Raw genomic sequence first — 26,736 nt, forward strand, 5'->3', positions numbered from 1 at the left:
TCCAGCTGTCTTTGGAGCTCTTCCACCGTTTCCATGTTTATTACCTTGATATCTCTAATCGTTTCCAGGAGGTCCTGATTGGCCATTTCCTGTCCTTTACATTTAGTGGCGAGCTCCTCGTACTTCCAGAACTCTTCATACAGCTGTATTTGGAGCTCCTCCACCGTTTCCATGTTTTTTACCGTGATATCTCTAATCTTTCCCTGGAGCTCTTGATAGGACCTTTCCTGACCTTCACATTTAGTGGCAAGCTCCTTGTACTTCCTGGACTCTACATCCAACTGTCTTTGGAGCTCCTGATTGGCCCTTTCCTGACCTTCATATTTAGCAGAGAACTCCTCATACTTCCTGGACTCTTCATCCAGCTGTCTTTGGAGCTCCTGATTGGCCTTTTCCTGACCTTCACATTTAGCAGAGAGCTCCTTATACTTCCTGGACTCTTCATCCAGCTGTCTTTGGAGCTCCTGATTGGCCGTTTCCTGACCTTCATATCTAGTGGAGAGCTCCTCATTTTTCCTGGACTCTTCATCCAGCTGTCCTTGGAGCTCCTTCACCTTTTCCATGTTTTTTACCATGATATCCCTAATCTTTTCCTGGAGCTTCAGATTGGCCATTTCCTTAACTTCACATTTAGTGGCGAGATCCTCATTCTTCCTGGATTCTTCAACCAGCTGTCTTTGGAGCTCCCGATCGGCCGTTTCCTGACCTTCACGTTTAGTGGCGAACTCCTCGTAATTCTAGAACTCTTCATCCAGCTGTCCTTGGAGCTCCTCCACCAGTTCCATGTTTTTTACCATGATATCTCTAATCTTTTCCTCAACCTCCCGATTGGCCGTTTCCTTAACTTCAAATCTAGTACTGAGCTTCCCCAATTTTCTGAACTTTACATCCAGCTGTCTTTGGAGCTCCTCCACCGTGTCCATATTTTTTACCGTGTATCTCTTATCTCTTCCAGGAGCTCCTGATTGGACGTTTCCTGACCTTCACATTTAGTGGCGAGCTCCTCGTACTTCCAGAACTCTTCATACAGCTGTCCTTGGAGCTCCTCCACTGTCTCCATGTTTTTTGCTGTGATATCTCTAATCTTTTCCTGGACTTCCCGATTGGCCGTTTCCTGACCTTCACATTTAGTGGCGAGCTCCTTGTACTCTCTGAACTTTACATCTAGCTGTCTTTGGAGCTCCTCCACCATTTCCATGTTTTTTACAGTGATATCTCTTATCGTTTTCTGGAGCTCCTGAATGGCCGTTTCCTTAACTTCACATTTAGCAGTCATCTTTGAGACCTTCCTGGAGGACTTGGTTCATCAATTCTTGCATTTTTAATTTGAAGATGATCTGATCACACATACTACACTGTCCCTGCAGCTCCTCCACCTGACTGATAACAGCCTCTCCTATTATTTGGCCTTCTGCCGTGTCCTCTTTTCTTGGTGCTGGGTCTAGTTGACCTGGGGCATACTGAGGACAGATGGATGCCTGAGTTTGATCTGACTCGGTCTGAAATAGCCTGATCAATTCTTCAAGCGGATGTACTTTGGAGGCTAGCTCATTATTCCTTCCTGTACTCACCTGCAGCTGGCGCTGTATCTCCTCCACTAGCCTGACAAATGCCTTTTCTGTATTTCTGACCGCTGTCACCCTCATCTCACAAAGCTTATGTTCATGTTTGAGACCTTCCTGGAGGACTTGGTTCATCAATTCTTGCATTTTTAATTTGAAGATGATCTGATCACACATACTACACTGTCCCTGCAGCTCCTCCACCTGACTGATAACAGCCTCTCCTATTATTTGGCCTTCTGCCGTGTCCTCTTTTCTTGGTGCTGGGTCTAGTTGACCTGGGGCATACTGAGGACAGATGGATGCCTGAGTTTGATCTGACTCGGTCTGAAATAGCCTGATCAATTCTTCAAGTGGATGTTTTGGGACCTGTCTCATGACTCATTTTTCTGTACATGTTTGTTACTTTTGGACCATTTTTCCCACGTGTAACTCATTTCTTGGCCTTTTTTCACTCATTTTAGCCTCTTTCTCCCCTTTTTTTGCCACTTTTCTCCCAGTGATTGCTGCTTTAAGCCCATTTTTGATACTTCTTTTTGTCACTTTTCTCCTCTTTATGACACTTTTATCCTGTTTTTTGCACTTTTTTGCCACTTTTTGCCACTTCTTGCCCATTTAGGCTGTCTATTGCAATTAAATGCCACTTTTGACCATTTCCCCCCGCCATTTTTCTGATTGTTGCCCATTTATTTCAGTTTTCACATATTTTTCTCCAGGTGTTTGTCACTTTGGACCACTTTTCCAACCTGTAACTCGTTTCTTTGCCTTTTTCACTAATTTTTGCCACTTTCTGCCCTGTTTTGCCACTTTTCTCCCACTGTTTGGTGCTTTAAACCCATTTTTGACACTTCTGTTTGTCACTTTTCTCCCCTTTATGACACTTTTATCCTGTATTTTTCAACAGTTTGGCTCTTTGGTTGAGCAGGGTTGAGTAACACTACTTCAATCCATTTTTTGGGGGGGGGGGGGGCATTCTTTGCAGTTTATTTTCATCAGATATTTTCTAATCATAATTTAAGATTCTTCAGTAAAGGTCTGGCTTTTTTCACAGCAGCTAAATGAACTGCTTCAGTGACATTGATGAGACAGAAAAGTAAGCATTGTTCAACTTCTCATCTCTGTTAACCTAATATGAAATAACATTGCACTGTAAGGAACTAAAGCATCTCATTTTGATATGATTCTAGAAAAATGGCATCACCACAGAGCCAAATAGTTGAAAAATACCTTTGCAAGAGCCACAATCTAACTGGAGAAAAGCATCAAAAACTGCTTGAAGTAGCAATAAAAATAAGTTAAAGGTGGCAAAACTGGTCAAAATACTGCAAAAATGGGTGAAAAGGGGCAAGAAACAAATGAAAAGTTGCAAAAACAAGGAAAAGAGGTATCTAATGACAAAGGTAGCTTAAATGGGTGAGAAGTGGCACAGAATGGTGGAAAAGGGCAAAAAAAGTGTCCCTTTTCTAAGGTTTTCTGGGGGAATAATATTTAAAATGAAGACATAAAGAGCCACATGTGGCTCCAGAGCCACAGGTTGAGCATCACTGTTTTATAAAATGGGTCTGAGAGGTATTTTTCTAGCTCCTGGTGTGCTCCCTATGCTAGCCTCATTTCACAGGTGTAATGTGCTGCAGGGGCTGAATTTTCATTTTATTTTGTGGGGGTCACCACTGAGCCGTTTCACCATGTCCTCTCACACAACTCAAATGGTCAGAATCATTTTGTGACTGGGCCCATTCCTACGAAGATTAACAGCAGTGCAATGTTTAAAGGTCTACATATAGCTACTTCCTGTTTAGTGGCGTGTGATGAATTGTCTTTGGGACAGCTGTAGGTGAAGACCCTTGAGCAGTGTTACTCAACCCTGCTCAACCACAGAGCCAAATAGCTGAAAAATACCTTTGTAAGAGCCACAATCTAAGTGGTAAAAAGTGGCAGTAAAAATAAGTTAAAAGGTGGCAAAAATGGGCTAAAAGCAGCAAAAAAAGGGGTGAAAATGGGCAGAAAGAAGCAAAAATTTATTTATCTAGCACATTTAAAAACAGCACGAGCTGACCAAAGTGCTTCACATAGAGAGGCAAGATACAAATAACTAGGGGTGCACGATAACTATCCAGCCGACAATTATCGGGCCAAGAACAGGAAATTATTAAGTCATTCCGATAAGTCCGATATCATGACAACTAGCCCCGATAGCATATATATTTTTGTCAGCACGGCAGTGCTGGCATTTGTTTTCTTTCTCACGAGACTACACATTCCAAAACAGCAGGTTGCGCCATAGTCCACGACCCGCTGTTAAGCACCAGAGAAGAAGAGGAAGCAGCCCCTGTGCTACACTGCTAACAACACGGTGGCGTTATTCGGTATTTACGGGGAGGATAACACGACCATATGTGTAGAATTTGCCCTGCAAAGGTCGCAAAGAGTAGAAAGAGGTCCTCGACGGATCTTACACGTCACTTAAGAGTCATCATCCTAATGACGTTAAAACGAAGCGGCGGCAGCCACTAGCCTCAGCCGCGGGCATTAAGACTGAGTCAACGGCTAATACCAGGCAGAGCGCCGATCGTAAGCAGGCATTGAAAACTGCAGAAAGTTTGCCAGCAAAGGTGCAACGTTATAATAACAAAATCAGTCTGACAGTCTCCTGATCCATGGCTACTTTCATAGACATATACCTGCCTGCTCTATTTAACATGGTTTCATTCAGACCCCCAAATAACAGACCCCCAAATATTTTTTCTTCCCTAATGGCATGGGCATATTCCAAGATGACAGTGCCAGGATTCATCGGGCTCAAACTGTGAAGGAGTGGTTCAGGGAGCATGAGACATCATTTTCACAAATGGATTGGCCACCACAGAGTCCAGACCTTAACCCCATTGAGAATCTTTGGGATGTGCTGGAGAAGGCTTTGCGCAGTGGTCAGACTCTCCCATCATCAATATTAAAATTAATGCAACACTGGATGGAAATAAATCTTGTGACATTGAAGAAGCTTATCAAAACAATGCCACAGCGAATGCATGCTGTAATCAAAGCTAAAGGCGGTCCTACGAAATATTAGTGTGTGACTTTTTTTTGGTGGTTACTTGTTTTTTTGGCCAGGCAGTGTATAATAACAGTTATAAAGTCAGAATTGTTCTTTGTTTTTTGAAAAACACGAGTGATATTAGTTAAAATTAGTCATAAATATCTTTGCTCACTACATATTAACCCCTTCTTACCCAGTTGGTTCCATAGACGAGGGCCTGCAACAGAAAAGGACCGGTCACCTCTGAGTTTTCTCAGAGTCTGAGGGATGACCAGGAGACACTAGTCAGAGGAACAGAGCAAACATGTTGGAGCATAGGGGGTTAAAAGGTCAGATAAATAGGAAGGAGCTGAGCCATGGAGTGATTTAAAAACAAGCAATACAATTCTAAAATGGATTCTAAAATGAACAGGGAGCCAGTGGAGGGAAGAGAGTACGGGGGAGACGTGTTCATGTTTTTTAGTACCTGTTAAAAACCTGGCAGCAGCGTTCCAGACATGCTGTAGACGTTTTAAAAGGGATTGGCTGACTCCTAAATACAGTGAGTTACAGTGATCTAATCTAGATGAAATAAAAGCGTGACTCACTTTCTCAGTGTCATTAAAACTTAAAAACGCGTTTTCTTTGGCCAGGGTTCTTAATTGAAAGAAACAGCCTCTCACCACTGAGTTTATTTGTTTTTCAAAGGTAAAAGAAGAATCAAAAATCACACCCAGGTTTTTGGCAGAGGGTTTGACACAGGCTGACAGAGGGCCGAGGTGATTTTGAATTTGGGTAGTGAGGGAAGAGGGGCCAAAGAGAATTATTTCAGTTTTGTGCCATCCTTTTTCTAGAATTTTTGATAAAAATGGAAGTTTGGAGGTCGGTTTGAAATTGGATAAAATATTTTGGTCAAGGTTTGTCTTTTTGAGGAGGGACTGAACCACTGCATGTTAAGGGGGGGAAGGGAAGCAACCTGAGGAGAGAGAACTATTAATGATGGTGAGAATACTGGGGCCGAGGGTGTGAAACGCCTCTTTGAGCAGGTGAGCAGGTATACAGTCAGAAGGGCAGGTGCTGGGCTTTAAATGAAGGACTATATCCTGCAGGGTGGAGAGACAGACTGGGGAAAATTGATTAAAAGCAGGAATAGCTGAGGGAGGGTCAGGAGGTTCAGTAGGGGATGGTGTGATTTTTTTTCCAATATCAGTTATTTTGTCTATGAAAAATTGTAAAAAGTTCTCAGAGGTTAATGAAGAGGAGTTACATGTGTTGTCTACTGGATTGATCACAGAGTTTATGGTACTGAAAAGAACTTTTGGTCTATTGAGGTTTTTAGATATGAGGACCCAAAAGTATTTAGCTCTTGCTGCTTTGACTGAGTCTTGGTACTGGATGAGAGAGTATTTTAGCAGGTCGTAGGAGATTTGAAGTTTGTCCTTTTTCAGTTTTCTTTCTGCCTTTCTGCAGTTTTTTTCTGAACGCACGGGTGGTGTCATTGAGCCAGGGCTGAGATTTTGGTTTTGGTTTTCTGGGTTTTATGTGTGCAACAGTATTGATGATATTTGTACAAGTAGAGGTAAATAATGAAATCATTTCTTCAGTACACAGATCGGCAGGTGGGGGCAGGGGGCTGTAGTGAAAGCAATGCAAAAGTTAGTAATGATGTTGGTGTTAATGGGGTGGGAGGAGAGACGAGGTACAGAGCGAACAGCAGGTTGGCTGGGTAGAAGGGCATCAAATAAAACGGGGCAGTGGTCAGATGAAACAGGATCCTCATAGTAGTGGAGCAGATAAGTGAAATAATAATACATGTACTCTTCAAGGTCTACTCTCTTCAAAAATAAGGCTGGCCACACAAAAATCCATGATGGCCGACACATCACACTGAGCCCCATTGTAATGGGATAAAAAATTGAAGGAAAAAAAAAAACACAATTATTGTCCAAGTCTAGGTTTTTGGACACTAAAATGGCAAGTGAAGATAATTTTGTCCATGGCAGTTGCATATTAGACTTTAACCAAGATGGCATCCAAGATGGCTGCCACAACAGACACGTTTCGCCATATCTCAGCTACTAATCGAGATAGACAAATGATTTTTGTGTCTAATCTGACCTTTTTTCGGGTCAGAGAATCTAATGGACTTGTTCCAATAACCATAAAGTCTGCCTGAACTGCTGCATCAAAAATGGCATTCAGGATGTCTGCCATGAAACATATATTTTTATTTAAAGGGATACTTCAACATTTTGGCAAATTCGTCCATTGCCATAATTCCTATAGTCTTAGTAATAGGTTCGTTACCTTCAGTTGTCGGTGCAAGCTATTTTTAGATTGGTGCTGCCGAGTTCCGACCTGCTGTGCCAACTCAATGTAAGCAGACGGTATACTGGCTTTCCCTCATCAAACTCATCAAATACACAATCCAACAACTCCAAAACGCTCTGGTGGACAAGTTGTGACCTGTACATTCACCACACTATGAAATAATGACGTATAATTATGTAACATTACGACCCATGAAGCAAATACTCGGAACTATTTCTTGAGTAAACCACTGGGCGGAGTGACACAGTGCAGCAGCCATGTCTGGAGTGCAGTTCTGGTTTTGCATTTAGCTTTAAAATATCTCCGTCTCGTAATATTCCATGATTATTTCATGTTATTTCATTATTTGTTTAAAACGGAACAGTTAATTTTTTTATATTATTATTTTCCTTTGTAGAAATGCAGACATTTTGCCATACCTTATTGTTCTTTTATTACTGGAGCATTTTTAAAATAATGACAGACAGCAAAGCAAAACCATTTATTTCAGTTTTCAAAATTCCATAAAATAACCAAATCAAATTGTTAGCAGCACTTGTTATCAGAAAATCCCAGCATATTCTTGTATTGGGGGTCTCTAGGTATCCCTCTGATTTTCCATGTTATTTTACTGTGGCATTTTTCATAATCAGATTTTAAAATCATAACAAAATCCCATTCATTTCTACACTGGCATATTAAGAAATATATTCAAATCTTGTCAAGTTGTGTTTGTATTTAACTACTGTGTTTAAAAGTAATTAATAATTCAAAATTACATTTAATGCAGTGGACTGAGTTTATACAGGTAGGTTTTCTCATGTTTCTTACAGTAAACTAATATAGCCAGTTAGAGTTCATGTAAGAAAAAAGTCATATCATTACTCAGAAAAATCTATGAATAATGAACACGCAGAGATGGGCACAAATACATCAAAAAGTATCTTGTTACAAAAACTTGCTACAAATGTAACAAAATACAAATAATAAAATATAAGGTGAGAAATGTAGTTAATTAAACTACATTTTTTTTTGTCATTTCAAAATACAAAAATGATTATACAAACTGATATAAGGCTGTAATAATAAGATAATCAGAATAGCTGGCAATAAATCAATTAATTGACTAATCATTTTCACTACTTTTTTAAGACAAAAATGTCCCCATTTTCTGATTCCAGCTTCTCAAATGTGAAATGTTGTTTTTTTTAGTCCTCTGACAGTGTATGTGCTCTGGAGACTTCATGTTTCCACATTACATTTTTGTAAGCCATATATTGGACAAATCTGGCTTCCAGACAATTTGTGAGGCCCACTCTTCAAATGTTGGTTTTCAATGAGCACAGAGAAACTTTCCACTTTCAGCAAGTTAATGTGAAAACAGCCTACAGCAGCGGTACTCAACCTTATTCTACCCAGGAGCCACAGTGTCTTAAAAATACTATTATGAGAGCCACAATCCAAAACTGGGCATGCAATGATCAATCTATCCATAGTTGAAATGAAACAGTGAATTGGTGGATTATTGTGTTGTTAAATGGAATGAAATAGGCGACATAAAAATGTCTGTATAGTGTCAGAGGAAAGAATATTTCACCTATAATAAGCATACATTTTTATTTATGTAAGTTCCACCTGGACTAAAGTCTTTTTAAAATATCAGAACGTGCCGACCTAGAGCTATGAGAAGCTTTTCAAAGAGCTGGTGAATTATGGGTGTCTGTTTGGGTATTTATATTTCATATTTGGACATTTACTGTAGTTCTGTGACTCTGTTAACTTGAAGGGATGCTTTCTATTTTTTTTTCCTCTCATTACTTTTGCTTGTAGCTAAAGGGGGAGGGCCCCCATATTGGTCTTTGCCCTGGGCCTCCAAATGGATAAAACTGGCCCTGCCTCACACCTTCAGCTATCCCCACAAATCGTTCTGCCATTTTGTTGATTTCATTTTTCTGTTTCTGCTCTTCTGACAGTATTTATCATTAGTACATTTAAGATCAAATAAAACACCCACGTTTAGACAAGTTTTACTCAGTTTTACATAATTTCAAAATGTGATCCGTGTGTGTTGGCTCGGTGATGATAATGCGCATCGCAAAAGTCATCATCAAATATGAGTATTAAAGAGCGCTGGCAGGAAGTGACTGAAGAAATGTGTTAAAATGAGGGCATTAGAAGCTTCACCTTAAGCAAAATAGCACACCTCAATGAAATAACTTAGTGAAGAGACGCGCCATCAGTGGACTTCCTCTGTGCTATTTTACGAACGTTCCTCCATCCAGCACGCACCTGACGGTAATAATACACAAGTTTTCATTTGAGTTTGGAAGTTAAAGTCTGTCTTCTTTGTGTGGACTTAGATTTATTGATATGACTTATTGCAATGAGTCTTTACCGCTGACAGTTTTAACCTTTATAAAGGATTTCGGGAGGATTTTTCAAAGTAAGCCTTAAAAGAGCCGCAACTGGTCACTAAAGAGACACAGGCGGCTCAAGAGCCGCGGTTGAGTAGGCTATCACTGGCCTACAGTGTCAAACTCCGAGCTTCACTGTACACTCAGGAGGAGAGACAGAGAGGGAGGCGGGGTAACGGTGCATCATCAGTGTATTGAACAGGCTGTGTATCCATGGAACATTACAAGTTATGCTGGATGGGAATGCCGACATGAAAGCAGGGGGGCTAATTAAACAGTGGCGATCCGCTGCAATTTAATACATGGGAAACCCTGTAAAGGATCAATGAGTCAGGCAGAACATACACAACTAAGCATCCCTGCTCTGACCTGACAGAGAGGGGATGGCAGGTTAACAAAGGGGACGCATTTTGGTCATTTTGCTAACAAGGGGGACGCCATCCCCCCTCATCCCCCCTCAAATCGCCTACTGGTCCTACTGACCGATACCAACGAGAAACTACTTTGGATACATTCCATAACTTGACTATTTCCCCTGACTAACTGACTTGAACACTGAAGTTGCAAAGCAACATCTTCCAGAAAGAACATTTTCTATAGGGGCATTCTAATTTTATTTGTTTATCTGGGCCCATAGGTTATTGTAAATGTATTGTGCACTCTTTTCATACTTTTCCAACTAAAGTTCGCATTTTACTACAATTACCTGTGTCCATTGGTTATTGCTATACTTTAAGCTCCTACAAACCAAGAGATCGAGACGTGTACATACGTTGAAGTGGGTTACATCAGCAATGGTACACTGTTCATTTCATCGTACTTCTAATGGATGTCAAAGTAATCAAAACATCTCAGTCAGAACCAGCAATGATCTTTGTAGTCAAGAATGTTGCATCAATTCATTGGTTAATGTAACCCTTTATGAATAGCGTAGGTCCCACCATTATAAATAACCACCTGGGTCAAAACTCAAAGGTACTTTTTGGTACCCAATGTATGCTGACAATAGTGACTATTACACCATGGCATTTAAAAAAAGATAAATAAATAAAGAAGTAACTTAATAAAAACAGAATTAATTGAACTGACACATTTTTTTTTCATGTCACCCTAACCCACCAAGGTCATACTGTAAATACTAAAACTTCTCAAAGTGAAAGAAGATCTTATTGATGGCGCACAGGAATACTGCATAGGAAACAACATACATGTATATATACGTTAACGTTGGTACAAATAAGCACCATGATTAGAAATAAAGATAAAGAAATAAAAAGAAATGCTAGAGAAGAGTCACACCTCACATTTGCAGGTACACAGAGCTGTACAGGTGAGACCCAGCCTGTAGCACTTGCACCTGCCACCACAGCCTGATTTGCAGACGCATTTGGTTAGCTGTTGGCAACTGTTGGCTATGGGGGAGTTGGCTGTCCAGAAGACCTGCCATTCTTCACCAACCTTCTGCCATCCCCAGTCAGCAGGACTCTCTGCTTTTGGCTGACACTTGGTTGCCTGGGCCCAAACACGGCCAGCCTGGCAGGCAGCACGCCTGGTGTGCTGGAACGGAGTTGCTCTGGTTGGTGGAATTGCCTCATAAGGCCTCTGCTAACATGTCAAGTCTGGCCTCGTCCACAGTGGCAGCAGTGCTGGACCTGTCATACATCAGTATGACAAACTTCTCCAGTATCTCCAGGTCGCCATCTTCCACCGTGAGAGGGTGCCGGCTCAGCTTGGAGAAGACAGGGGAGGCCTCTGGACTAATGTCCCATGTTTGCCAGGCAGTTTTCTTGCCCTTGTTGCGGAAGGCTGTCACTGAAGTCCCGTGTGATCCGTACACCATCCGGGTCACTACATGAGCAAGTCATGTGGAGCCCCCTTACCCTTGGCTCGGCTCTCCTGCGCTGGCACGCCCTGTCAATTCAGGTGCCCTGGTTGTGTGCTGACATTCACTCTATTGCATTTGCAAGCTCTCTTCATTGCCTCAGTTCTGTACTTACAAATGTGAAAATGGCTCCATTGGATTCTACAACCCCAAAAATGTATGTGCACCAAAAAAATCATGTATTTATGTTCAGTAGGTACCAAGGTATGAACACTTTAAATTAATGGCGGCCATCTTGGATGCCATCTTTGTAATCAAATTTTATGTTATGACAATAATTAAACAAAACTCAAAAAGCTGGTTATCAAAAAACATTTTAGCTTAAAAAAATCATCAGGCAACAATTTACAAAAATGAAATGAAGCAAAATGTGGTCAGGCAAGACAGCCATCTTAAACAATGACCGACATCTTGGATTTTTACGTGGCCAGCATTATTTTTGAAAAGAGTAGACCTTGAAGAGTACATGCACCAAATTTCATGCTTGTATCACTATGCAATTATCTACTGCATTAAAACTATTGTCAGAGGATTCAAATAATATAAACAAAAGAATCCATTATTTCTTTGTAAAGCCAAAGGAAACGCTTCTGATAAACCGGCATGATAATATCTGATAAATATTGACGTGTCTGATGGACAGTCGGTACCTGCAGGGCGTGGACAGCTCTCTTTCACCTCTGTGACCTCGTAGTGCAGAGGGAGGAATTATTCTGTTTATTCAAACAGCTGGTCTGCTAAAACTAAGCTTTCTATCAGATGACTGTTCATGTTAACGTACAGATTTATCAACTGATCACAGATGACTCTCAGTCTCACTCGTCTTCATGTCTTTTCATTGATAAATCCGTTCAGAAAGTGCGCTGAGCGAACTAGTTTTTTTGTTCCGTTGTGACTTCGTATTTATGGCCCGTCCTATTTACTGGAGTACTGAATAATGTTTACATTCCCTAAGGACGTTATGGGATTGGAATGGCTATTCCACTTATTAGTCAAGCCCTCAGGTGTTGGTAGGGAAAAGAAATTGTTGTTTTAGTAAAACTTTCTATTTTGATCACAAAACATCGGAAATCATAAATTAGTAGTTTTATTAATTATTTTCATTGGCAAGTGACCATGGTATAAGCGGGTTAATACCCTTTGATGTGTCCAATTATCAAGGATTAATGGACTTTGCTGCGTGTCGGACGGTTTAGGCCTCCCCGTCGTCCATTAATCCTTGATAATTGGACATTAACCCTTAAATAAATGTCATGTATTTTTTTGCAGCTCTGACTCTGTTTTTATTTCCCAGGTAAAGTGACTTTAAAACTCAGTACTGATGTAATTTCATGTTTACAGGGAAACTTTGCAAAGCTAATTTTCAAACAAAACCTAACTGTAAAATTTCCTTCAGCAACATACTGTATTGGGAACGTTAAACAGTTATTAGCTGGCAGCTTGAGTTGCCAGGTAAATTCTGTATTTCAAACTGTATAGAAGAACATGCTGTAAATTGGACTACAGTTAAATGTTGTTTTTGTAAAACAACTACAATAATAAGCTGTAATTCAAATACAACATACGTGTGTAAAGTAAATTACTGTAATTCATGATACAGATACAAACAGCAATTTTACAGAAGATTATTGGCAACTTTTTTTTTGCCAGGTATTTACTGTAAATTCTACAGCCTGTTTGTTAGAGTGTGGTTAAGTAAGTTATTCCTACCTTTGCCTACTGGTACAGTCCACCTCTAACCAATGGTTAAAAAAACAAAACATGTTCAAAGGAAGTGAGGATTGTTTTGGCCAATCAGTGGACTGCACTGTGTCAAGCTGCACCCTCTATGGTCAGATAGGTACCCCAACAGACGTATCCCACAATATTAGAATGGGAGGGATCCCGTTTTTGTACTTTTCTCAACTTTGAACAGTGGAAACACAAATACTGCACATGAGTGATCTGAACCAGAGCAGGAGGTGAAAACAGCTCCAGACGATGAAGAAACACTGTGAGCACAGAAATGTGTTCTTTGTTCTGTCTTTAATGCTGTCATGGCTGAACATAGACAGGAGCAAGAAACATCAGACATATCAGACATTTTCATTTGGATTCTCTCTTATTTGCTTTTAAATCCATAACAAGTTCATTTTTCTGTGCTTAGGTTTCATTCATGATCTCATAAAAGTAGGTCTGCATCCAAAGACAGTAGCAACACCCAACATGACACAAAAACAGTTTCAAATGCAAAACAGTGACATTTAAATGCAACAAAAGGATTTAATACAAATAATAACAATCTGACAGCTCTGATATAGATAATTCAGTGCAAAGATTCTACATATTGTAGCTTTTATAGTATAAAAGTATCACCCAGGCTGGGACACTCCTAAGTTTTGCTAACTAGCCTTTTTTATTTGATGGGATTATGCAAACAATCAAAGGCCTTTTCATTCCTATACAGCCCCCTGCACTGAAGCACAGCTCCACCCAAAGCTGATGCTAATCATCCATCATAAAATCATAAAAGAGTGAAGAAGAGAGTACAAGTGGAAGCAAAGCATTATTGTTATGAAAATGAAAGGTATAAAATATGCATCCCCTGTTTAAAATCATCATTTTGTTCATCTTTGCTCTTTGATTTTCTACTTGAGTTTACAGAACTCAGCATTGTCTCCATAATCCCACCAAAACCAAAGTCCAGCATGTAGAGGCTGAGTGAACGTGGTCTGGACTCTGTGGAGGAGAGTCATAGTCTCAGAGACACTGTAGAAGGACAGAATACCTGCTCTATGATCCACGTACACACCCACTCTGTTAGACCGAGGACCTGAGACTGGAGTATGGACATTGTTGTGCACAAATTTATAACTGTTGTGGTAGAAATCTAACCTCCAGGATTTGTCATTTAGTCCAAATCCACACTCATCAGAGCTCCCTGATCTGCTGATATTCTTGTATGAAACTGCCACACAAACCCCCAAACCAGCCCACTCCACCTCCCAGTAACAACGCCGAGGCAGCCTCTCTCTGCTCAGAACCTGATTCAGATCACTGAATCTGTCTGGGTGTTTGAAATAACACTGGCTAGATTCTTTATATGTTGCTTTTCTGTTCCCATCAGACAGTGAGACCTGACTGCGTGCTGTGTTTTGATCCAGAGTGATGTCACATGTGAATCTTAAGAACTGAGCTCTGGTCTTGGGCTCTGGCAGTGCTGCGGACAGTAAAACCTCCACATCAGTCACCGTCTGTGTGATGTTGGTCCACTGCTCTCTCAGAACTTCTTGTAGTTGATCTCTGACTTCTGTTACAGCCGCTGTCACGTCCTCAAAGTAGCTCAGAGGATGAAGGTCAGAGCTGAATGAGTCTGCAGATTCACTGATTTGTGACAGTGAAGGGTAGCTGTGTAGAAAGTGGTTGTTGTCCTCCGTGTGTGACAGCGTCTCCAGCTCAGCGTCTTTCCTCTCCAGCTCAGCGATCTCCTTCTCCAGCTTCTCCTGAAGCTCTTTGATTCGACTCACCTCAGCGTCCTGCTGGGATCGGACCTGCTGCTTCAGATCAGATCGTCTTTGCTCCATGAGACGGATCAGCTGGGTGAAGATCTTCTCACTGTCCTCCACTGCTTTATCAGCGGAGCGATTGATAGCCTCCGCTTCCTGTTGGAGCAGCTTCACATCTTTCTGTCTGTCCTGGATTCTCTGCTGGATGTTGAGTCGACTTCCTGGTAGCTCTTTCTGCCTCTCGGCCCTCTCTGCTGCCGCTGTGACGGTGTCGTGGCCTTTGTGTTCGTCCAGAGAGCAGAGATAACAGATAGAGCGCTGATCAGTGCGACAGAACATCTTCATCACCTCATCGTGATGAGAGCAGACGTTCTCCTGGAGATTCCTGGTCGGCTCCACCAACTTGTGCTTTTCAAAGGCTGAGGATTTATGAGGCTGAAGGTGCATCTCACAAAATGAGACCAAACACACCAGACAGGACTTTTGGGCTTTCATTTTTCTCCAAGAGCAGACGTCACAGGCCACATCTTCAGCTCCAGCGTAGCAATGATCATGAGGAGCAGCCTGGAGTCCGCTCTCCTTCATTTCCTCCATTAAAACTGCGATGAGTTATACTTTCTCTAAAGTGAAACTACTCAGAGCTCTGATCTCAACAATATTACAGTCCTTCTGTTTTTGTGTGTTTCTAACTTGTTAAAGATGACTCAGAGAAATCTGAGGAAGACTCAGAGAGAAGCGTCCAGAGCTGCAGATTATTATTTACAACTAAGAGCACAAAGTTCAGACGTACAGTGCTGCTCCTCTTCCTGATTGGATCAGCTTGATAACCTCCCCCGTAGCTCACAGCGCCCAACACTCTGCTTCCTCGTTCCCTCCCCTTTAGAGAATGAGCATAACCAGTATGTGGTGAACTGACAGCCCCGTCTCAGTGAAGGGAGTTTCAGATCTGTTTGATCTGGATCTGGAAAGTACAAGAAAGAATTAACAGTAACGGCAGTTGATGCTGATAAGCCTTTGACAGACTTGAATGGTGTTACTTGTTTAAAGTACTAGAGGTGTACAACTTCCCTCCAACTGTAATAATGATGGTTAAAACTATCCATAAGTCACCAAAGACACAAGTCTGTACAAATAGAGTTCTTTCAAAACCTTTCTCTTTAAGCAGAGGCACAGCCCAAAGATGCACCTATCACCTTCTTTATTTGTACTCATAATAAAGCCTTTGGCTCAAAAATTAGACAAACTGAGCAAATAACAGGGGTTACAGTTGGTAATAAAACAATGCAAGCTTCTTTTATTTGCTGATGATTTTTTACTCTTTTAAGCAAAATTAGCAGCTCCATTCCATATGTTATTGAAATTATAAATGATTTTTCAAAGCTTTCAGGATACAAATGAATGTAAGTAAAACTGAAGTAATGGTATTCCACAAAAGTATGAATTATTTGGGAAGTCTAAAACATTTTAAAGTGCAAACAAGGAACATTAAACACCTTAGTTGCATTATTAGTGCAGATAAAGTGCAGTTAATTAAGGAAAGTTTAAAGACCTGAAACAAGACATAGAAAGGTGGTCAGAGTTACTGATTAATTTAATAGGCAGAATAAATCTCTTTAAGATGATGTGGTTACCAAAAATTCTATTCATATTTCAGACAACACCCATCACCCCACCTAAATCTTTCTTTAAAGGGATTCTTCAATATTTTGGCAAATTCGCCCATTGCCATAATTCCTTTAGTCTTACTAATAGGTTTGTTTCCTTCAGTTGTCGGTGCAAGCTGTTTCTAGATCTGGGGGGACGGTTAAACCAGCTGCACAGCTAACGCTATGTTAACGGATGGAATTTTTTGCTTTTCCTCATCAGACTCATCAAATACACAATCCAACAACTCCAAAACATTCACCACACTATGAAATAATAACGTATAATTATGTAACATTACGACACATAAAGCAGATACTCAGAACTATTTCTTGAGTAAACCACTGGGCGGAGTGACACAGTGCAGCAGCCATGTCTGGAGTGCAGTTCCGGCTTTGCATTTAGCTTTGAAACATCTCCGTCTCGTAATGTTCCATGATTATTTCATAGCGTGGTGAATGTACAGGTCACAGCTTGTCCATGAGAGCCTTTTGGAGTTGTTGGATTGTGTATTTGATGAGTTTGACAGAGGAAAGCAAAAAATTCCGTCTGCTATCCTGACTATCCTTTCTTGAAAATTGTTACACATTAGGACTCAGATCATGCCCCCCAGTCTGGCTTCTTCCAACCTGGTTCAAGTCAATACTATCTAAACAATAACTGATGCAGCAGGGAGGAAAATAGACGTAATTATACTAGAAAAAGGGCCAAAAGTGCTGCGAATCCATCTGTTAAACCAGTCCTGACTCAGCTGATTATTAATGTCGATAAACTCCCGTCTGAGGTCTTTCATTTCTAGGATAGCTCTAGTGATATTAAACATGTCGGTTCATTTTTTCCACATTAGTACAACATCCTTCATCTGCATTTCTAAAAGTGCATAATCCCCTTCTATCAGCCAACATAATGTCTAGAGCACATCTGTTTTCTAGCACAGTTCTAGTCACCTCGTTAATTTTAGTTTTAATTGTTTCAAAGGATTCAGTAGAAGAATTTGCTAGGCGTTGGTGTGAGTAGTAGAGATCATTAATCCACCTGCTTTGTTTTTCTGAAGTGAAGCCTGATAGTAAAGGGAATGCTGACAGTGTAGACCACCCTGCTGTGTTGTGGTTGCTTCATATTCTGGTGGCACACCTGTAGATACCCAAAGGAATCTAGCTCAGCTCCTCTTCTGATCCTAGCTTCAGACTCGCCTTCGGTAGTGATGACAGTAACTCTTTTTGCAAGCATGATGACTGCACATTCTTTACTTACCCCGGTCTAACTTTAAGTGTTGCCTTTGGGCTGTATGCAAAGAAAATGTCCCAAGTCCAATCAAGCCTGTCAATGATGTCCTCTACCCACACCGGTCTCCTCATCAGTACCTGCCCACTGCCCACCCAAATTTGGCACTTACCAGGAAAGCAAGAAAGGCTGTGGTTCGTGGTCCAGGAGCCGGGACTCAGGCCACACTGTCAGGGAAGTCTTGACTCACACCTCTTCTTCACAGCCGCCGCCTAACTGTCTATGCTGCTGGGAGGATTGACTATTTGCGTGCAAGGTGGAGCTTTGAGTTTGTTGTTCAGCCCGTGGTCTGACGTCGCCGCTCTGGTCACCACTTCTGACAGATTCTCTTTCATTTATTGCAGGATGACATGAGCTTATGTACAGTGTGACAAACAAAAACAAGTTTTACACAGGGCAGTGTACTCTGTCCGAGAGTTACATAAACTAGGCAATAAAAGATATTACATGATGCATGATAAAAGAAGTTTGAGTTACCCTTTGTTCATTACACAAGAACTTCCTGAATTACACAACTAATTAAAGATTGCAGAGTCATGCAGAGAGAACTAATGCCTGCCTTATACCAGTTATTAAGTCATTTTGACCATTATGAGTAGAGTTAAATATGCCACAGGATTTAAAAACGATCTCCTATTTAAACCTAAGTGATCAAGACCAAAAATTCCACTTCTTGATGACATAAAATTAAATCATATGTAAATAAAACAAGTTGATATTAGTCTGGAATTACAGATTTATTATAATGTGGGATTAAATCAGGCTGGAGATTGAACTGAGTCGCTCACCAAAGCGAGATACGATGTCCGCATTGGTTGAGGGGCAATGAAGCAGAAGAGTAATTGTTATCCTGAGAGCAGCTGTTTTAATCCCCATCAGGGGAAGGAGTTTTGGTTCTGCAAGGCATAAAACCTCTGGCTTTGACATTCGTTAAGGCCCTTATGCAAGAAACTAGTCAAAGGTGTGGACAGGACATGAGTAGCCAACCCATGAGAGAGCAGAGGTGATGCTGCAGCTGCGCTGCTGTGCGCTCTGCCGTGCGTCTTTTTTGTGATGTTCTACCTGCTCTAAATTATAAACTATTAATGATTTCCTTTGACCTGGGGAGTTGCAAAAACACAAGTGAGCTATAATTGTAGAAAAAAAAAAAACCTAGGCAAATTCTTGAGGCCCCACTTATGGACGAGGCCCCAGACAATTGCTGACCTTTTGCCTGATGGTAAAACTGCCAATGATCATTTGGAGTGACCCAGCTTTAGAACGGCTCTTCAAACCATTTCAGCTTTATTTAACCAACCAGTGAAGCAGTTTTTGACCAATCATATATACTTATTTTATACCCAGAAGGCTTCTGTGTTTTTGTCACATTTATGCAGTGCAAGAGAATGTAGCTGAAGGCTGCATTGCAAAATAGTGAGAAAAACACAGAGGCTTTCTGGGTAAAAAATTAAATGCTCAAAAATGTTTTTGATAGTGCTTTCATCTGAGCCAACACTGTTTTGTGGCCCATTTTTACTCGTGACTCCCTAAACTCCAGAGAGGAAGTGTACCCATCTGTTAGGCTGTATGGCCTAGCTTCCTGGCCGGTACAACCAGAGAGTCCTTCTTAAAGGAGCAACGCTCACTGAACTCACAGGAGGCTAAAACCACTACTACTGCTAGATACCTCATACAGCCCAGCTTCAAAAATAGTGAAATTTACCTTTAAAATCCCAAATGTTTTGAAAACAGACCGGAGCAGGAGAAAAGGGTTAAGTAAGTTATTCCTACCTTTGCCTACTGGTACAGTCCACCTCTAACCAATGGTTAAAAAAACAAAACATGTTCAAAGGAAGTGAGGATTGTTTTGGCCAATCAGTGGACTGCACTGTGTCAAGCTCCACCCTCTATGGTCAGATAGGTACCCCAACAGACGTATCCCACAATATTAGAATGGGAGGGATCCCGTTTTTGTACTTTTCTCAACTTTGAACAGTGGAAACACAAATACTGCACATGAGTGATCTGAACCAGAGCAGGAGGTGAAAACAGCTCCAGACGATGAAGAAACACTGTGAGCACAGAAATGTGTTCTTTGTTCTGTCTTTAATGCTGTCATGGCTGAACATAGACAGGAGCAAGAAACACCAGACATATCAGACATTTTCATTTTGATTCTCTCTTATTTGCACAGTTTCAAATGCAAAACAATGACATTTAAAATGCAACAAGAGGATTTAGTACAAATAATAATAATTTGACAGCTCTGATATAGATAATTCAGTGCAAAGATTCTACATATTGTAGCTTTTAAAGTATAAATATATCACCCAGGCTGGGACACTCCAAAGTTTTGCTAACTAGCCTTTTTTATTTGATGGGATTATGCAATCAAAGGCCTTTTCATTTCTAAAACAGAGTTTTAAAAGATTTTATAAGTCGTAAAGAACTGAAAAAAATGGTCATTCATTGAGTTTGCAGTATTAGGGGGTCATATTTCCTGAAATCAAAGCTATTTCAATCAAAAAACACCTTAACAGGCCAAGTTACATGTTAACATAGAAGACATTTGTGACTGATTCAGAGTACAGTCGGGTTCATGCAAATTTAACAAATGACCATTTTGAGTTCTTAACAACCTATAAAATCTTTTAAAACTCTGTTATGCACAACAATGTGGAACAGTGCATTTTGAGGTTTTAATTTTACAAAAAATAATGGTTATCATTATGAAGTTTGTAGGGGCCAAATGAGAATTGGCTTATTCATATAGGACCTGCCTTATCGATAGTTCATATGTAAGGTTATTTACATGTTGACATATTTACAGTTTATGTACAGTTCAATATATTTCATATTGGATATATTTCATGGTTAATAATTTAGTTAAAAAGGGACTTTCGTGGTTATTTCTTATTTACATATATTTAGAATTCATTAGTTCAAAAAGATAATGAGACACAGACAGACAATATGTGATAAAAAACGTTTTATTTAGAACTGCTCCAAACTGGTCACGTGATCTACTTAGTTTGATATGCAGCGTAAGCTGGTGTGGGCGTACAGATGGCCCAGCTCAGCATAGAAGCGTCACAGTTTTTGACCGTGCGACCTGACTATTATGTACAACTTTCTTTTATTAAAATTGTAAACTAGAAGTTGTTGTCCTGTCGTTCGCATTTAAGACTCACCGTTACTCTGTCTTCAAGGGAGTTTTGTTTTTAGAAGATGTTTTTTGTTCAAAACATTTGAATTATGCTCTAACGGCTGATGACTTGAAAAATATTCGTCATTTGCATCAAAATTTCAGAAAATAAGAGAAACATGTCATTTGCATGATAATGCGAAAAGCGGTGTATACAGCCCCCTGCACTGAAGCACAGCTCCACCCAAAGCTGATGCTAATCATCCACGTATCATAAAAGAGTAAAGAAGAGAGTACAAGTGGAAGCAAAGCATTATTGTTATGAAAATGAAAGGTATAAAATATGCATCCCCTGTTTAAAATCATCATTTTGTTCATCTTTGCTCTTTGATTTTCTGCTTGAGTTTACAGAACTCAGCAGTGTCTCCATAATTGTGCCAAAACCAAAGTCCAGCATGTAGAGGCTGAGTGAACGTGGTCTGGACTCTGTGGAGGAGAGTCATAGTCTCAGAGATGCCGTAGAAGGACAGAATACCTGCTCTATGATCCACGTACACACCCACTCTGTTAGACCGAGGACCTGAGACTGGAGTACGGACTTTGTTGTGCATAAATGTATAACTGTTGTTGTCATAAAATAACCTCCAGGATTTGTCATTTTTTCCAAATACACACTCATCAGAGCTCCCTGATCTGCTGATATTCTTGTATGAAACTGCCACATGAACCCCAGAACCAGCCCACTTCACCTCCCAGTAACAGCACCGAGGCAGACTCTCTCTGCTCAGAACCTGACTCCAACGAGTGAATCTGTCTGGGTGATTGGAATAACACTGGCTAGATTCTGTATATGTTGCTTTTCTGTCCCCATCAGACAGTGAGACCTGATTGTTTGCTGTGTTTTGATCCAGAGTGATGTCACATGAGAATCTTAAGAACTGAGCTCTGGTCTTGGGCTCTGGCAGTGCTGTGGACAGTAAAACCTCCACATCAGTCACCGTCTGTGTGATGTTGGTCCACTGCTTTCTCAGAACTTCTTGTAGTTGATCTCTGACTTCTGTTACAGCCGCTGTCACGTCCTCAAAGTAGCTCAGAGGATGAAGGTCAGAGCTGAATGAGTCTGCAGATTCACTGATTTGTGACAGTGAGGGGTAGCTGTGTAGAAAGTGGTTGTTGTCCTTCGTGTGTGACAGCGTCTCCAGCTCAGCGTCTTTCCTCTCCAGCTCAGCGATCTCCTTCTCCAGCTTCTCCTGAAGCTCTTTGACTCGACTCACCTCAGCGTCCTGCTGGGATCAGACCTGCTGCTTCAGATCAGATCGTCTTTGCTCCATGAGACGGATCAGCTGGGTGAAGATCTTCTCACTGTCCTCCACTGCTTTATCAGCGGAGCGATTGATAGCCTCCGCTTCCTGTTGGAGCAGCTTCACATCTTTCTGTCTGTCCTGGATTCTCTGCTGGATGTTGAGTCGACTCCCCTGGAGCTCTCTCTGCCTCTCGGCCCTCTCTGCTGCCGCTGTGACGGTGTCGTGGCCTTTGTGTTCGTCCACAGAGCAGAGAGAACAGATGGAGCGCTGATCAGTGCGACAGAACATCTTCATCACCTCATGGTGACGAGAGCAGACGTTCTCCTGGAGCTTCCTGGTCGGCTCCACCAGCTTGTGCTTTTCAAAGGCAGAAGATTTATGAGGCTGAAGGTGTTTCTCACAAAATGAGACCAAACACACCAGACAGGACTTTTGAGCTTTCAGTTTCCTCCCGGTGCAGACGTCACAGGCCACATCTTCAGCTCCAGCGTAGCAGTGATCATCAGGAGCAGCCTGGAGTCCGCTCTTCTTCATTTCCTCCATCAAAACTGCCAACATGGTGTTTTTCACCAGCACAGGCCTGGGTGAGAAGGTCTGCCTACACTGAGGGCAGCTGTAGCTCTTCTTCTCCCCCTCTGTATCCCAGTGGCTTTTAATACAGCTCATGCAGTAGCTGTGTCCACAGGGAATCGTCACCGGCTCCTTCAGTAGATCCAAACAGATGGAACAAGAGAAAGAGTCCCGGTCCAGCCCCGCCATTTCAGCCCTCGATGATTTACGCTTTCTCTAAAGTGAAACTACTCAGAGCTCTGATCTCAACAATATTACAGTCCTTCTAAATTTGTTTGTTTCTAACTTGTTAAAGACAACTCAGTGAAATCTCAGGAAGACTCAGAGGGAAGCGTCTGGAGCTGCAGATTATTATTTACAAGTAAGAGCACAAAGTTCAGACGTACAGCGCTGCCTGGAATGTGGATCAGCTTGATAACCTCCCCCGTAGCTCACAGAGCGCCCAACACTCTGCTTCCTGGTTCCCTCCTCTTTAGAGGATGAGTGTAGCCAACATGTGGTGAACTGACAGCCCCGTCTCAGTGAAGGGAGTTTCAGATCTGTTTGGTGATCTGGATCTGGAAAGTACAAGAAAGAATTAACAATAATGGAAGTTGACTCTGAAAAAGCCCTTGACAGACTTGAATGGTGTTATTTGTTTAAAGTACTAGAGGTGTAAAACTTCCTTCCAAATGTAATGATTATGGATAAAAATAGCCATAAATTACCAAAGACACAAGTCTGTACGAATGGAGTTCTTTGAGAACCTTCCTCTTTAAGCACAGGCACACCCCAAGGATGCCCCCTATAACCTTCTTTATTTGCTCTCATAATAAAGCCTTTGGCTTAAAAAAATTAGACAAACTAAGCAAATAACAGGTATTACAGTTTTTTAAAAGCAATACAAGCTTCATTTCTTTGCTGATGATTTACTTCTCTATTTAAGCAATATAAGCAGCTCCATTCCATATGTTATTGAAAGTATAAATTACTTTTTAAAGCTTTCAGGATACAAATGAATGTAGGGAAAACTGAAGTAATGGTATCAGACAAAAGTATGAATAATTAGGAAAGTCTAAAACAATTTAAAGTGCAAACAAGAATCATTAAACACCTTGGTTGCATTATTAGTGCAGATAAAGTGCAGTTATTTAAGGACAGTTTTCTTTTACTAATTAAAGACCTGAAACAAGACATAGAAAGGTGGTCAGAGTTACTGATTAATTTAATAGGCAGAATAAATCTTTTTAAGATGATGTGGCTACCAAAAATTCTATTCATATTTCAGACAACACCCATCACACCACCTAAATCTTTCTTTAAAGAAGTAAGCTCACTTTTGTGTTCCTTTATCTGGTCTAACAAAGCCCACAAACTAAAAAGAAAACTGCTGCATTATCCCAAAGAAGAGGAAGGCCTCAGCCTTCCAGACCTAGAATATTATCATAGTGCAGCTCAGATGTTTTATATTGACTGCATACTGAACAATGAATATGAGAATCCATGGATAGATATAGAAAACCAACATTTACTGCCCAGTAATTATTCTTTGCCCATTTTTCCAAACGTAAAAAGAAAATCAGTAAATTTCCCCATTAACGGCACAGTAAATGCTTGGAAAAGAAATCAAAAAAGAATCACGCCAAGAAATAGGAATTCCTAAACATCCACTAATCTTGAATAACCCATCAATAATGATTCAGAATTCCCAACTCTATTGGGAGACATGGAATAACTGTGGAATACAGAACCTATACCTGTTAACCAGAACTCTTTTCTTTCCTTTCAAGAACTAAAGGTTAGATAGAAATTAAAAGAGAGTGAATTTTTGAAGTATTTATAGTTGAGAAATTGGATAACAGCAAACTTCAATCATAAAATGTTACAACTCACAGAAATAGGGGAAACTTGAATTAAAATGGACAAAAAGAGACGACTAATAGGTGTTGTATATGATATTCTTATCATGACGGAAAGCAATGAAGAACTATTACAAAATACTTACATTAACCCTCAGGCCCTCCTAGAGCCCTTTTAGGTCTTTTTAATTGTATTTTTTTGCTCTTACTTTGGCAGTTATGCTAAGATGATGATATTCGACAAAGATGATCATTTTTTTAATGAACTTTGGAAATTTCATTACCCACACTGTGTTGACAGAATTTTCCACTGTGTAGACACTCTCCCTCCTAAAGCCCTTTTAGGCCTCATCGACTACCATTAAAACCACTTATTTTCATTCTACTGCCACTGCAATACATAAAAATAAGAAAATCTGTAATTCCTCTGGAATTCTGTCATTCAGAGGTAAAAATAATTGCACACAAAAAAATTGCTGCCAAATTTACTCATTTTTCAGTGTTTGCAGAGAGGCATTGTGGGAAATAGTGACCATGTTTGAACTGATAAGATATGTCAGTGACTGTAGGCCAGTGGATTTAATTATTTCAACTAAAACTATTTTGAGTGTTTTCTATGGATGTCAGAGTCTGGTGTGTATGTGTATTGAGAAATTAGAGAGGGGGTGTGTGTGTGTGTGGGGGGGGGGGGGGTGTAGGGGTGTGTGTGTGTTTTCATTTTTTGTGTAAGAAAATGAGGCATTATGTAAATAAACTGGCATTAACAGGGTTAAAATTATGAAAAGTAATTCACATTTGCTATACATGATGAGGACTGGACTTAGGGACCAAAAATTTTAGAAACTTTTTTTTTTCATACATGTTACATGTTTTTAAATATATCAAATGTCCTAAAAGGGCTTTAAGGAGCAGAGTGAGGAGGACCTGAGGGTTAAGTGGAACACAGATCCAATATTGTAGATGCAAAACACAAAATGGAAGGACTGTTTAAAACTTACATACAGTATTACTACCAGTGAAAACCTACGTCTGATTCAGTACAAGTTAATGACAAGAATATATTATAGCAGAGACAAAATCCACAAAGTTAACTCCAGCTCCTGGAATAAATGTTTAAAATGTAACATTCAGAGTGACTCCCTCATACATGCCTTTTGGTATTGGGTCAAAATATCGAAAAATTGATCTCAGACACCTGTAATTATAAGGCGCAATTCATCCCAGTGATTTGTCTCTTTCAAAATTGTGTCAAAAAAAAAATATCCAATGGGATTGCACGTCTTATTTCCATCATTAGTTTATAAAAAGCTTGTGTTGCAATACTGGAAAAACAAAGAAGCACCTACGCTACAAAAATGGAAAGCATTAATGAAATATCACTTAAATATTGAAAGGATATTGTCAGAACAAGAAAAACAATTTAGCAGTATATGGAGCACAATTTACAAAGCACTGTAGACTAACTAGAACTGCAAAACCACCCAACCTTCATGAACTCTTAAGGAACCCCTAATTGTCCCATGTTTGTACGTGGGTGCGTGTCTGTATGGTTGCGAGTGTGTGTGTCTGTTGTTATGCGTTGTTGTCAGTAAGTTGCATAATGGATTACTTGTGTTTATGTGGGTAAATGATTAAAGGTAAAAGGTATGTGGGTAAAAGATAAAAGGATTTAATTTAATTGTATGATAACTTTGGATGAATTATATAAACAGGGTCTGTCACATGAAAATTGTTTTCTTTTTTTTCTCTTCTTTGTTTTTAATGGAACAATAATTTTTACTTATTGAATGATCTTTAATTGCTGTATGTATCCTAATATTTTGACCCTGACTCACAATAAGATAAAATTCTTAATAGAAGAGTTACGCTTTCTCTAAAGTGAAACTACTCAGAGCTCTGATCTCAACAATATTACAGTCCTTCCGACTTTATTTATTTCTAACTTGTTAAAGACGACTCAGAGAAATCTGAGGGAGACTCACCGAGAAGCGTCTTGAGCTGCAGATTATTATTTACAAGTAAGAGCACAAAGTTTCATATGTACAGTGCTGCTCCTCTTCCTGGAATGTGGATCAGCTTGATAAACCTCCCCCATCAAATGTCATCCAGCATTTGATGTCATCAAGACACTGTGTGGGTGTGTTTATGTTTATGTTATGGAGGGATGGTTGTTTGGTTTTATGGGGAGATAGAGCTGTGTATCATCAGCGTAACAGTGGTATGAAATATTGTGCTTTTCTGTAACTTTACCCAATGGGAGCTTGTAAATGGAGAAGAGAATGGGGCCTAGGATGGAGCCTTGA

The 26,736-nt window shown here is 40.4% G+C and overlaps 1 protein-coding gene and 1 pseudogene across 1 annotated transcript; both read right to left on the reverse strand.

Moving 5' to 3' along the window:
• Positions 1-13,202: 13,202 nt before the first annotated feature.
• On the reverse strand, positions 13,203-15,278 carry LOC121516160 (tripartite motif-containing protein 16-like; the record flags this gene model as incomplete). The annotated part of the gene is made up of 1 exon (XM_041797256.1): positions 13,203-15,278. A coding segment is annotated over one exon (1,467 nt), but the record flags the coding sequence as incomplete, so codon positions are not given.
• A 5,817-nt stretch (positions 15,279-21,095) lies between these two features.
• Positions 21,096-22,784, reverse strand: LOC121516161 (annotated as a pseudogene).
• Positions 22,785-26,736: the final 3,952 nt, after the last annotated feature.

This window comes from Cheilinus undulatus, linkage group 10 (genome assembly GCF_018320785.1).
Source record: "Cheilinus undulatus linkage group 10, ASM1832078v1, whole genome shotgun sequence".
NCBI classification, from domain to species: domain Eukaryota; kingdom Metazoa; phylum Chordata; class Actinopteri; order Labriformes; family Labridae; genus Cheilinus; species Cheilinus undulatus.